The sequence below is a fragment of the Bison bison genome, unplaced genomic scaffold (genome assembly GCF_000754665.1).
Source record: "Bison bison bison isolate TAMUID 2011002044 unplaced genomic scaffold, Bison_UMD1.0 scf7180017864286, whole genome shotgun sequence".
Lineage (NCBI taxonomy): Eukaryota > Metazoa > Chordata > Mammalia > Artiodactyla > Bovidae > Bison > Bison bison.
In genome coordinates, this window is record NW_011494858.1 from 1652533 (window position 1) to 1667463 (window position 14931).

General features: G+C 43.9%; 1 protein-coding gene across 1 annotated transcript in view; it reads right to left on the bottom strand.

Annotated features, from left to right (window-relative positions):
• Positions 1-14931, bottom strand: part of FHOD3 (formin homology 2 domain containing 3) — a 469739-nt gene that overhangs the window by 282978 nt on the left and 171830 nt on the right. Inside the window, exons 4-5 of the mRNA XM_010849782.1 lie at positions 9439-9506; positions 2156-2261 (exon numbers count right to left, since the gene is read on the bottom strand). Of these exons, the coding sequence (XP_010848084.1) occupies positions 2156-2261; positions 9439-9506 (174 nt within the window). The remainder of the gene's footprint in view (positions 1-2155; positions 2262-9438; positions 9507-14931) is intronic.

Genomic DNA, 14931 nt, shown 5'->3' on the forward strand with positions numbered 1-14931 from the left:
CTCTCTTGCTGCCTGACTCCCCTTAGAGTCCAGGAAGCCAAGCACCCGCTGTGCCAGCCTCTCTTGCAGCTATAGGTGGTCATGCAACCCAGTTCTAATCCATGGGAGGTCTGTGGGGGAGCTCCTGACAAGAATTTTACCTTCCTGATAAGAGGGGGCTGATCACAGCAGGCAGAGCCACCGCACTCCCTCCAGCCTTGGAGGCAGGTGAACAAAGATGCTTATCCTGATGATGGCTCTATAAAAATGCATATATACACTCCTAAGTAAGGGTCAGAAGCATAGACATGTAGATGGTTATTAGTTCTATAGAGGTATGTGGAGGTCTGTGTATTCATGCCATCATCCCCTGGGGAAGACTTTCTTTTTAAGTGAAAATGATGTATACTTTAAACATAACAACAACAACAAAAACACTGTCAATTTGGACCCAGTATTCAGAATTAGGCAATTTTAGGTATACTTCTTTCCATGTGGTTCAACTTATGAGCATCCACGGTATAAGTAACCTGGAAAATAACCCAGAGGAAATGCTCCTTATTTCTGTGCCATGCCCTCTTCCAGGTGCTGGGCCAGTGGAGATGGAAATATGAGGATGAGCATCAAGGCCTTTACACGTCTTTTCAGACACAGAAGGACTGCTGCATTTGCAGGACAAAGTCTATGGTTGATTTGTCTACACATACCATAAAAGCTTCCATATAAATGATTTAATGACATTGAGACCAGAAATCATAAAATTCATCCATAAAGCATTTGTACCAACAGCTTGTAGTGAGACTCTTCCACACATCCAGGAAAAGATAGAAGGTGGACAGAAGGAGGTGCCTCGCCAGCCTGACAAACATGGAGCAGAGAATCCGAGGCTGAGGAAGCCTCTCTCGCACACACACCTGGCACTTATCAAAATGAACAGAAATGATTAACACTGACATGACAATACATCCTTAAAATTTTTTTATGACAATACATTGTTAAAAATTTTTTTTAATGAGTGCTCAGTTTTCCCTTTTGCTTCTGCCCTGGTTGCAGTGGCTCTCCAGAAACAGAGGAAACGGGAAAGGATCCAGAGAGTTCCAGATGCTGGGTCACAAGTCAGCACATAAGAAACCTTCTCGGGGTTAAAACACACAGGAAACTGCAGGACACTGCTTCCCTGTGCGCATTTCATTCAACTCTAACCAAGGACATTTGCTATTAAGCCACATTTTGTGCATTTTGCCTTCATCCAGGGAAAAGAAAAGAAGGTCTTTTTCTTGCTTATGTGAGCACAGAGTTGTGGAGTTACAGGCATAGGTACAGAAGGGGGAACAGGACCCCAATCAGCCATGATGCACCCCAGTGCCTGGATATGGCCCGTGGTCAACTTCACACTAGAAGAAGTGAATTTTTTAGGCAAGTGCTCAAACTCTTTGAGTTAGTTTTTTCAATTGCAAAATGGAGACAATACTGAACTACATTAAATTTTTTCTCTGCTAAGTTAATACTGTTGATAATAGTTATGTCACATGATCCAACCTAATAATGCCCACCCTGCCTATTCACAGACTTTATGGAAGCAAAGAAAATTATTTACATGAAAGTACACAAAGATACTTTAACTCTGAAAAGAGCATTTACTTTATGAACTGGAAGAGTAATCAGTGCTTCAAACACCACACATGCACCATTTTGTAAAAAAACGAGATTACAGAGGTAGTTTTCAGCATCCTTCTTTAAAATGCAGATTCTGGGCCCACCCCAGACCTGATGAGGAATGCATGCTTCTTACAGGTACTCCCGGGCATAACCCAAGTTGTAGACAGTATTTTTCCCAGGTAATAATTGGCCTTGTTGGTTTTAGGGGGCTTTGTGCTGCAAAGCAGGCCTTTTTCAAGACACATGGTATGTCCCTTTCCTCACTAAGTAAAAGAGAGTATAAAGAACCTAGTGTGCAGAATGCTCTCTTTTCTCAATGACTAGGAAGAGACTTCACGTAAAGTCAGTAAAATGAACTCGGTCTCTAAGTTACGAGAACTGATAAAACCTGATGAAGGAGTCATCTTCTGCTACAGGATGTCTTCATCACCTTACCTGGTAATCCAAGTCTTTTTAAAAAGCTCTCAGTATTGAAGTTCCTGGAGGGGCTGGGTGCCACCTACCCAGAGTAACTTACCCCTCAGAATGTAGTTCTGATAGTTCTGATCTGCCTCAGCTCCCACCTTGATCAAACACGTCAGACCTTCAGCCACTACAAATTCATGCACCAAATCCTTGTCATCCTGGCAGGAAACAGGGAAAGAAAAAAAGAGAAAGAGAGAGAGAAACTTCAAATACTGTCCCGGTCCATTGTCCATCCCGGCTGTACAGTGAAAACTACGTACAAGCCTCTGACTCCAGACTGACCTCTGAAGATTGTTCGGCTCTATTCAAATGAAGCATCTTAACTGTTGCCAGAGGAATTTTACAACCAGTCTTCACGTCGTTGTTTGCCAAAGACCAATTATTGCCTTCTGGGCAATCTAATGAAGATAAAGCAAATGAATCCCCTGACTGTCAGGAATATTTATAGTGATCTGGTTTTCATTCTTCAGAAATCACCAGGCTCCAGGCCCCCACAGGTCCCCAGGGACCGGCCACATGAAGCCTGCTGGGTTTCAACACAGGAAACACTGGCCTGCAGTACAGACCATCGTGTGAAGGATTCAAAGCCACTCGTGTGTTTCAAAGGACAGTCCCTGAGGAAGGGTACAAGGGTCTTGCAAACAGCATCTGAGAAAGTAAAGGAGCAGTTTCTCCACCTCCCAAGTTGCGCTGCTCACAGGACAACCAAGGAGGCAGAATACAGAATCCGCCGTGTGTCTGGAGCGGCCACACTGTCCCTCAAGAGAGCCACTGCAGTCAGCCTGCAGTCTAATCCCAGAAGGCAGGACCTGGAAGGAATCACTGGAGTCATCTAATAGGGTGGTTCTCAAAGACAGATCTCCGGAGCCACAGGTACCTGAGCGTCAGCTGGAAACTGGTTAGAAATGCAAAGTACCCAGCTCCACCCTGACTTACTGAACAGGAAGCTCCACTGTGGGGCCCAGCAACTGGTGCTTAATAAGCTCTACAGGGGTTACAGAGGCGCTCAGGGTCTTCTTCTCACCCCTGACTCCCTCACATTAGGATCATCGATGGAGCTTTTAAAAAGGAACAGGAAACAGCCCCCTCTCAGATGGGTTTAACCAGAATTTCTGGGGTGGGGTCCAGGTTCTGACATTAAATTCCCAAGGAAATCCATCCTAAAGGGCAACAGTTCAAGAATCACTCATCTAATCCTGCCTTCCCTTCACAGATGAAGACTCAGGAATGGCAAAACTTTGGCCAAGATGACTTAACTATGGTCAGCCAGCCCCTTGCCTGGAGTACCAAGTTCGATAGAGCCCTGTGAGACAAACTTTTCCACTACTGTTTTGGGAGATTTCCTTGATTGGACCCTGCCTTGTCTCAAATGCAGCTAGGATACATTCATCTTCAATTATAACAACAGAACAAAAATGAAAAACCTCAGTGATGTAAGTAGTAGAAAGTTTAATAGAATAATGAAAGGTTATTATTATAGAAACGGTCAGCAACCACGGTCTATCTCCAGAAAAGAAAAAAGTAATTTAGACACACTGGCATAATTCTCCTGTCTCCATGTTGAAAGCAGCCTCTCATTTTGATTTTATGGCATTTTCCAATTATATGGATGGAGGACTTGAGCAAAGGGGTGTGGGGGTGGGGGAGGAGGTGGTAGGCCAGGCAGATACTCCCTTTGAACCAAAAACACACTCTTAACATTCAGAGGGCACTGGGGGGAGGGGTGAACACTGCCGTGCCTCGACGGTAATGAAAGACAGCTGTGTTAACTCAGACTTGAAGATAATCATGGCTTTGGAAGCAAGAGAAAATGGGACAGTATCATGATTTTTGGAAAATCACTTTACACTCGTATGTATGAAGGAAATAAAAATAATTCTCCCTCCATCCATATTCTTTTCCATCAGCATATGTGAAAAGCGAACATTTAGATGAGCTCATGTCTAGTCAGAAAGTTTTTCCAAGCATGTAACAAATGTTTATTACTTTAACTAAAACTAGATTCACACATGACTTCATGGTGAAAAAGTGAGAACAAGCTCTCAAGAAACCACTCAAGCTAATCACTAATATTAATATAGCAGAGAGCTGATTGTCTAGCAAAGGCTCTTGGAAAAAGACACTGGGCAGTGTTTATAAAAATAATCCAGAACCCTAACTAAAATTGATGCACATATGTAGATAAGGCACTTAGGAAATTAAAATATACTGATAATAAATGTAGAAAATGTCTTCCAAATTGGCAACGTGCAGGATTTTGAACACATACCTTAACATATATGGGCATTAATAAATACATGATTTTTGAAACACTGCTTCCTGACTCCAATGAAATCAACATGTTAACACGAACTAATAAGAGATTATCCTTGAATTCAGATTAATAGCCACACTTTAACCTGTGATCATTTTTTTTGACACCTGTTAATCAAGGAATATTCAACTCAATCCAAATGACCAATGGTTGTGTTTTTACACCCTCTACACTGGAGTTCCAAAAGGAACCTCCACACATCAAGGAAACCCAAAAGATGAGAGAGATGCAGACACACTGGTGTGGAAGAAGGTGATCTAAACTGCAGACAGCTTGCTGGCTGTCAAATCCACCCAAGACCACTGTGGGATGGAGCTATTTGACGGACAGGTCTGGGGTCTTCCAAACAGGAAGCTCCATGGATGGAGCTCTTTGATGGACAGGTCTGTGGTCTTCCAAACAGGTCTGTGGTCTTCCAAAAGATTAAACTTCTGGGAGCAAATGTCTTCATCCTTGTCTACATAATGCCAACAAAGGCTGTTCAAAAATATGGCTCTGCTGAGTAAAAGGTGGAAACAGTAGCCTTGAGAATTCAGAGAGATAGCACTACAGAACAAGCATGTGAGGGGGTATAAAACCAGATCGCCATGTGCTCAATGTATCTTTTAACTTTTTCACCATGGAAAACTTGAAATATGCAAAAGAAGAGAGAACAATTTAGGGAGCCAGGTGCCAATCAATTCACGTCAATCCTGTCCCATCTATCACCCCACCCTGTCTGCTGCCATATTCACTTGAAGCAAATCCCAGATGTCACATCATTTAATCCATAAATATTCTAATATGTACCTCCAGAGTATAGGAACTCTTTTTAAATTATGTAATCACCATAAAAAATTAATACTCACCATAAAAATGAATATTTCTTAATATTATCAAATGTCCAGTTTCAACTGGACAATGACCAATTTCAACTGTCTCAAAATTACAGTTGTTGTTGTTTTTTTACATTTTGTAGAAGGATCGAAATAAGATCCACATGTGGCGATTAGTTGATACAACTTTAAAATGTCTTTTAAATCATCTCTTTTTTTCCCTTGAAATCTGTGTGTTGAAGAAGCTATATCATTTGTCCTACAGAGTAGACTGTATTCTGGGTTGTGTTGATTACTTGTGGTGTGGTTTAACATGTGCTTCTGTCTTAGATAATTTGTAAATTAGTTACCACATAGACAGGCAGGGTCAGACACATGCAGGGTTGAATCTGTTGGTATGACTGCATCCTCAATGGCAGTGTGAGTTTCCACGAGGAGGTACGTAATAGCTGGTTGTATCTCTTTTCCACTGTGTCAGCAGGTCTTGAAGCTCCATGCTGCTACTGCTAAGTCACTTCAGTTGTGTCCAACTCTGTGCGACCCCATAGACAGCAGCCCACCAGGCTCCGCCGTCCCGGGGATTCTCCAGGCAAGAATGCTGGAGTGGGTTGCCATTTCCTTCTCCAATGCATGAAAGTGACAAGTGAAAGTGAAGTCGCTCAGTTGTGTCTGACTCTCTGCCACCCCATGGACTGCAGCCTACCAGGCTCCTCCGTCCATGGGATTTTCCAGGCAAGAGTACTGGAGTGGGTTGCCATTGCCTTCTCCTTAAATCTCCATACCTAGATCCATTAATTCATTCAGGGTTGCAAAACTCTGATGTTCTAAGTGATACTCTAAGTATATCACTCCTTCTTACTAAATAGCTAGAATATTTTTATAAGCATACCTTCCCTCAACTACTGTTTGATTATCCTAAAGCTCATATAGGAAAAAGTAAGATAAATGTGTGATTTTAGAATTTTACCCATTTTTCAAAATCAAGAGCTGGTTCACCACCATCTTTCTTCCATTGCGAACCAATTCATTGTTACTCTTCAGTATTGTTATGAACTCGTCGATGTAGATTACGCTGATGTGCTTCAGTCCACTGTAACTATCATGCTTGTTGATGCTTATATTGTCCATCTTCAGCCAGCCAGTGGGAGACCTTCAACATGCTCCCAAGTTCCTCTGGCAATAATCCTAGTCTTATTTGATAGCTTCCTTGCTATCTGTATAATAATATGTTCCAAGTTTATTTTACCCATTTCCTAGGCCAGACTTGAAGTCAGCTATTTCTCCAAGAACTCTGGTTCCTTTCAGTATTTTAAGACCACAATCTCTGTGCTAGTAGTGGTTTTTGCTAATGGGTTGACCATTGCTTCTAGTACTTTTCAATAAACTTAGTGCTAGAAATATGCTTTCTTGCAAGTTTGTTAGGATAATAAACACCATGGGTTCATTTCAACACTTCTAATTAAATTCAGAAATCCAGAGTTTTTTTAACTTAACTGTTTTATCTTTCCATCAACTTTCTTCCACACACTAAGAACCCTAATCCTTAAGAACTCTAAGAATAACAAAATAAGAAAACACACAAACTGCAGTATCAGAATAGCAATACTAACACTACTACCAGCAAGATGATTATTATAAACAGTTGATCTGCACGCGTGCATGGTTCTTTTTCTTCTCAGAGTATATTCTACCCAGAGTACACAAACTGCAATGTTTCAGAGTTACTTGGAAGAGCTCTTCTCTGTGTGGTTCTGTCACCATCTGGATACTCAGTGAGGTGAACAATGGAAAAGCTGAACAATGGAAACAGCAAGCAGGCTGAAGGGCTGTAAGAGTGAGGGTGTGGAGTGTGATGAGTGTGGACTTCCAGCAGTAAGAGTCCAGCCCAACTGCTGTCAGGAATCTGAGTTCAAGAGAAGGACATAACAGAGGGTAAAGAAGTTCTGTTTTGTTCAGTTGATAGGAATTTGCTGTATGACCCAGGGAACTCAACCCAGGGCTCTGTAACAAGCTAGAGGGGTGGGAAGAGGTGGGAGATAGGAAGGAAGTTAAAGAGGGAGGGGACACATGTATACCTATGGCCGTCATGTTGATGTATGGCAGAGGCCAACACAATATTGTGAAGCAATTTTCCTTCGATTAAAAATAAATAAGTTTAGCGGGGCTGGGGAAAGCTTATTGAAATTGAAAAAAGAAAAAAAGAGGCAGAGAGACACTGATGAATACATGGGAAGTGAAACTTGGGAACAAGTAAATAGCGCAGCATTTACTCAATTAAAAGAGAGGAAAGACTGAAGATAGACACCCTTGGAAGAGTATTCCAATCGCCTGGTCTGTTCATCTATTGCTTCAGTAGCATCAGCCATTGCATGAGGCCCCAAAGAGCCAGGGATAGACTCCAGGGAGCTCACAGGTGACTGGACTCAGACAAGCGAGCTAGATTATCTCAAGTTCTATTCCAGAGGTAAGCACGGGAATAGAGGTATTTGGAGAGCCCTTGACTGCTGTGAGGGTTCATCTAGAGAATCCCTGGCAGGAGGAGACATGGGGTGGGAAACTGAGAGACATGGGGAGTGGATGTGGGGAGGAACCATCCTGGGATAGAAGCAATAGGTCCGGGGGTGAAGGTACAGAAAGGAAAGGGCATGGCTTGTTCCCAGAACACAATCACAGTGAGATGTTACTGCAGCAAAGGACAGGGAGGTGGGCTGCAGAGGCCAGGGCCAGAGGGCCTCAACGTTGTACTGAGATTCAGATGTAACGCAGAAGGCTACACGGAACCAGCATGAGAAGGACTTTGTGAGCCCCCTCTGGTGGAAGCTGGAGGATGGACTGAGTCGTGAAGGACGGAACAGTGTCCACAACAGCTGTTACAATTCTCCCAGAAGAAACAGCCTGAATCAAGGCTGACCCCAAACCTCAAGGCACTTCTGAGATGTGTGATCTAAAGGGACAATGGTGACTCGGGGTCACACCTGTAGTGTGGGAAGCTGAGAAATGAGGACTTATCTCCAAAAGCACAATCACTGAGAAGGGCTCTGCTCTGGGAAAAAGATGAGGGCGTGAACAGTTGAGCAGGTTTTAAAACGGGACAAGAACGTGCAGGCAGGATGGCCTATTGGCCTGCCTTTCTGCCAATCCCCCTGAGACAGAAAACATCCATGAAGGAGACGGCCACTCAGGCTGGAGCTATCACTGACAGAACACTCTTTAAGGATGTGAAGGAGATGGGAACTAAAGACAAATGGACTGACTACACCCTAGAGTCTAATATCATGAGAGCGAGAATGATGAACCTACACAGACACAAGCTCAATGCAAACGCCATCTTCTCCACGAAGCTCATCTGGCCTTTCCTGACCCTGCCCTGGCACAGAGGCCTCACTCTCTGCCCCTGGCTCTCTGTCTCTCTCCCCTGAAATCTCCTATGGGTGACAGCTTGGAGTTTGCCTGCACCCCAGTCCCAGCCCTCTTCACTAAGCTCGTGACTTGCCCAGGGGAGAAGCAGAGGGAAAGTTTGGGGCAAAGGATAAGATGGAACCTAACAGAGATGCCAGCACATGCACCCAAGGGGGCGTGTCCCTAGCAGCATGGTTTATAACAGCAGAGCCCTGGAGAGGAACGCAACTGTCCACCAACAGACGATGAACGAGACAAACTGTGCTTCCTTCACACAGTGGACACTCAGAGCTACCTGGGTCATGCCCACACTGATCTCATTCTAAGTAAACTGCATCAGGATACATGCTGCATGATATCATGCATATACAATTGACACAAACGAATTTCACATATTGTGGGCGAATATGCACCACTAGTATCGAAATGTGCATTTGCATGGTAAACACTATATCTGACATTCAGTAGAGAAAAGCCCCCGAGAGGGTGGCCAGTATTGAGCAGAAGACTTCAATTACATCTGTAGTAGGTATGTTTTTAAAATCTGAAGTAAACATGGGAAAATATTGTGATTCTGATGATGTTTTCTTTACTTTCTATTGTTTGAAATATTTGATAAGGTAAAAATACTCTGATTTAAATACTCTGATTTTAATACTCTGATTTAAAAAAACTGATATTTTGACCGAAATTTACTTTGTACTCTAAAGCGTTTCTCTTTTTGTAATCAGTAAAAGGCACAAACTTGTCTGCATCTAACCCCACAGCAATGCAAAAACAGAACCTGAGAGTATTCTTTTTTTTTACCTGAAATATCTGCTTCAGGGAGAAGAGGGCCCTTCTTAAATCTCGTCCAGTGGAGTTGTATAGTTTTTCTGAAATAAAGAACACATCATATAAAATTCATTAAACTGACTCAACAGATGGTAAAAACAGAGACAGGGTGTGAGCAATTACAGAAATTCCACTGGAAAGGTGAGTAAAACAAATTCATTTCATTCAGGATGCAGCCCCACCTCTAATGGTGCAAAGAACAGTCCAGCCATTACAGGAGGCAGGAAGAGGGGATTGTGAGTGTGGGGAAGTGCCCTGATCTGCACCCTCAGCCCTCACCTCCCTCTCTCCAGAGCTCCAGCTGTTTACAGACATAGTAATTCAGTTGGTAAAGAATCTGCCTGCCAATGAAGGAGACCCAGGTTCGATCCCTGGGTCAGGAAAATCCCCTGGAGAAAGAAATGGCAAGCCACTCCAGTATTTTTGCCAAGAAAAATCCCATGAACAGAGGAGCCTGGCAGGCTACAGTTCATGGGGTCCCAAGAGTCAGACGCAAATTAGCAACTAAACCACCACCACAGACTTGATAGTTGATAGCCAAATCTATCAGGAAAATTAACACAGTCAAAACGGAACTCATCCTTCTGTTTCCTCGTCTCACAGGCTTGCATCACCATACTCTCCACAGTCGGGCTCAGGAAGCTTCAAACTGCTTTCTTTTCCATGGAATCTGATGCTCACCTCAAGAGAACCAAGAGCAGCATGATGTCTCTAAGGACTGACTGGCCCCCACCTGCTGCCAGCCCTTCCAGCATGGACCTAGCCTTAGCTCTGCCTGTATCTGGACTCTCCCTCATATAAGATGGGTTCAAGGATGAGTCTTGGCCTGGAGCAAGGCAGATGTAGGAGCCCCTGTCAGTATTCTGGGGCTCGATACTCAGGTTGAATTCTATAACTAGTGACATGTAACATGTACTAGTTGGGCCAGGCCTCATGCATGAGGAGGGGAGCCTGACCCAGGACCCATCCTCCAGCAGTTACAGTGGGCAGAAGTGGCAGATGGGTATGCCCCAAGTCTTCACTGGTCAGTGGGGCGGTGCCAGAATGTGCTGAAGGCATGGAGAATGCAGGGAGCATCCACTTCTACTGGTGCATGCAGACTCCCAGGAGCGTGGATTCCGCTTAGCTTCCCAGGTGGCTCAGCTGCCCGGGGTTGGGTTTCTAACACTGTGTGTCAGACAGCCCCAATATAAACCATCCAGAGCACATTTACTGAGCACCTGCCAGGCGCTGTTCTAGGCACTGAGGGTACAGTAGTGAAGAATGAACTCAGAGCAAAGACTAAGCAATCCAAGGGCCTGCATTTCAACCTGGTATGTGATTTGGGTGAAGTATACTACCTCTCTAAGCCTTGGATTCCTTATCCAAAAAGGGGGAACAGATAATAGTAGATTTAGTAGAAGATGGTTGTATGTGTTAAATCCAGCACTGAAATGATGCAGTGGAATGCAAAATTACTTAAAATACTTAGAATTATAGATTTCAAAGTAACGTCACCTGCATGGTAGGCAATCTTGGGCTTCAACGCCAGCCTATGGGAGGAGGTGGTGGGCAAAGCCATGTTCTCCTCTCATGTGAGTGGAAGGGGATGAAATGCACAGATCTAAATGACTTAGCAGAAGTCTGGTTGTGAGAAAGATATGCCCCTTTGCACTGTGGCTCTAGAAGTGCCCCATCTGAGGTGATGGAAGGTTCCCATCTTAGAGAGACTTAAAATGATGGAGCATGGGCCTGGCTCAGCCTCTGAATGGCAATAGCTTCCTCAAAGGGCTTCCTATGGACACCCTGCCCACTTCCCCTCTTCTCACCCATCCTCCAGACCAAGGCCGGAAGGACAGGGTGAAAACCATCACCTGAAAACATCCCTGCCCCCATTCAAACCCTTCAGTGGCTGCCCACGGCACTAACAAACCCTAAATCCTTTCCGTGGTCTGCCAATCCTTGGTCACACAGCCCTGCCGCCCCCACCCCCCACCACATACCAACTCATCATGCAGCAGACACCTGTTCTCTCAGCTCCTGGGGCCGGCCAGTCTCCTCCAGACTTACTACCTACACACACAGCTTAAGGAGCAGAGGCAGGATCCTGTGGGGTCTGACCCCAGGGCCTCCTAGTGTTTGCCCATTATGCAGTTCCACACCTGTAAATACAATATGCAACCCCCAGTCACTTGATAATTATGCAGTGTTTTGATTGAGAGAGAATCACTCCTTGTCTTCCTGAACACAAGGAGCTGGGAAGACTCCAAAGGAATCAACCATCCCCAAACTAAACATCTAATTCATCACAGACCCTAAAAAATGAGGCCCAATGACTCACAAGTCGACCTCTAAAGTATTAATATATGTGTGGCCTCAAAAGACATGAGTAAGAAATAGAGATGGCGGACTACAAGGATGTGCGCTCATCTTCTCCTGCAAAAACTCCAAAATTACAACTTGCTGCTGAACAACTGTCAACAGGAGAATGTTGGATCTTACTAAAAAAAAGATACCCCACGCTCAAGGGCAAAGGAGAAGCCCCAGCAAGATGGTAGGAGGGGCGAAATCACGTTTAGAATCAAACCCCATAACCGCCAGAGATGCTCAGAGGGCTTAAACAAACCTAGTGCACACAAGGACCCAGAGACCCCACAGAGACTGAGCCAGAATTGTATTGGAGTGTCTCCTCGGGGTCAGCAGTGGCCTGCCACAGGGGCAAGGACACTGGGTGCAGCACACCTGGGTATTGCATGAGCCCTCTTGGAGGAGGTCCCATTAACCCTACCATAGAGCCACCAGAACTTACACAGGACTGGGGAAACAGACTCCTGGAGGGAACAAAACAAAACAAAAAAAACCTTGTGTACACCAGAACCCAGGAGAAAGGAGCAGTGATCCCACAGAGACTGACCCAGACTTGCTGTGAGTGTCCAGGAGTCTCCGGTGGAGGCGTGGGTCAGTGGTGGCTTGCTGGAGGGTCGGTGACACTGACTGCAGCACTGCGTACACCTGACCTTTTGAAGGAGGTCACCATCATTTTCACTACCTCCACCATAGTTTGGTCTCAGGCCAAACAACAAAGAGGGAACACAGCCCCGCCCATCAACAGAAAATTAGATTAAAGACTTACTGAGCATGCCCCCGCCCATCAGAACAAGACCCAGTGTCCCCCTCAGTCAGTCTCTCCTATCAGGAAGCTTCCATAAGCCTCTTATCCTTCTCCTTCAGAGGGCAGACCAAATGAAAACCACAATCACAGAAAACTAAACAAACTGATCACATGGACCACAGCCTTGTCTAACTCAATGAAACTATGGGCCATGCCATGTAGGGCCACCCAAGACGGACGGGTCATAGTGGGGAGTTCTGACAAAACGTAGTCCACTGGAGAAGGGAATGGCAAACCACTTCAGTATTCTTGCCTTGAAAACCCCATGAACAGTATGACAAGGCAAAAAGACAGGACACTGAAAGAGGAACTCCCCAGGTGGGCAGGTGCCCAATATGCTACTGGAGATCAGTGGACAACTAACTCTAGAAAGAACGAAGAGACAGAGTCAAAGCAAAAACAACACCTAGTTGTGGATGTGACTGGTGATGGAAGTAAAGTCCAATGCTATGAAGAGCAGTATTGCATAGGAACCTGGAATGTTAGGTCCATGAATCAAGGTAAATTGGAAGTGATCAAACAGGAGATGGCAAGGGTGAACATCAACATTTTAGGAATCAGTGAACTAAAATGGACTGGAATGGGTGAATTTAACTCAGATGACCATTATATCTACTACTGTGGGCAAGAATCCCTTTGAAGAAATGGAGTAGCCATCATGGTCAACAAAAGAGTTGGAAATGCAGTACTTGGATGCAATCTCAAAAATGACACAATGATCTCTGTTCATTTCCAAGGCAAACCATTCAATATCACAGTAATCAAAGTCTATGCCTCACCCAGTAATGCTGAAGAAGCTGAAGTTGAATGGTTCTATGAAGATCTACAAGATCTTCTACAACTAACACCCAAAAAAGGTGTCATTTTCATTACAGGGGACTGGGATGCAAAACTAGGAAGTCAAGAGACACCTGGAGTAACAGGCAAATTTGGCCTTGGAGTACAAAATGAAGCAGGTCAAAGGCTAACATAGCTTTGCCAAGAGAATGCACTAGTCACAGCAAACACCCTCTTCCAACAACACAAGAGAAGACTCTACACATGGACATCACCAGATGGTCAAAACCAAAATCAGATTGATTTTATTCTTTGCAGCCAAGGATGCAGAAGCTCTATACAGTCAGCAAAAATAAGACTGGGAGCTGTGGCTCAGATCATGAACTCCTTATTGCCAAATTCAGACTTAAACTGAAGAAAGTAGGGAAAACCACTAGACCATTCAGGTATGACCCAAATCAAATCCCTTATGATTATACAGTGGAAGTAACAAATAGATTCAAGAGATTAGATCTGATAGACAGAATGCCTGAAGAACTATGGACAGAGGTTCGTGACACTGTGCAGGAGGCAGTGATCAAGATCATCCCCAAGAAAAAGAAAGGAAAATGGTTGTCTGAGGATGCCATGCAAATAGCTGAGAAAGAAGGGAAGTGAAAACAAAGGAGAAAAGAAAAATATACCAATTTGAAGGCAGAGTTCCAAAGAATAGCATGGAGACATAAGAAAGCCTTCCTCAGTGATCAATGCAAAGAAATAGAGAAAAACAATAGAAGGGGAAAGACCAGAGATTTCTTTAAGAAAAATAGAGATACCAAAAGAACATTTCATGCAAAGATAGGCACAATAAAGGCAGAAATGGTATGGACCTAACAGAAGCAGAAGATATTAAGAAGAGGTGGCAAGAACACACAGAAGAACTATAAAAAAGAGATCTTCATGACCCAGATAACCATGATGGTGTGATCACTCACCTAAAGCCAGACATCCTGGAATGCAAAGTCAAGTGGGCGTTAGGAAGCATCACTACGAAGAAAGCTAGTGGAGGTGATGGAATTCCAGTTGAGCTTTTTCAAATTCTAAAAGATTATGCTATAAAAGTGCTGCACTCTATTGAGATAATCATATGGTTTTTATTTTTCAATTTGTTAATGTGGTGTATTACACTGATTGATTTGCGGATATTGAAGAATCCTTGCATCCCTGGGATAGATGCAGAGAAAGCCTTTGACAAAATTCAACATCCATTTATGATAAAAACTCTCCAGAAAGCAGGAATAGAAGGAACATACCTCAACATAATAAAAGCTATATATGACAAACCCACAGCAAATATTATCCTCAATGGGGAAAAATTGAAAGCATTTCCTCTAAAGTCAGGAACAAGACAAGGGTGCCCACTTTCACCATTACTATTCAACATAGTTTTGGAAGTTTTGGCCACAGCAATCAGAGCAGAAAAAGAAATAAAAGGAATCCAAATTGGAAAAGAAGAAGTAAAACTCTATTTGCAGATGACATGATCCTCTACATAGAAA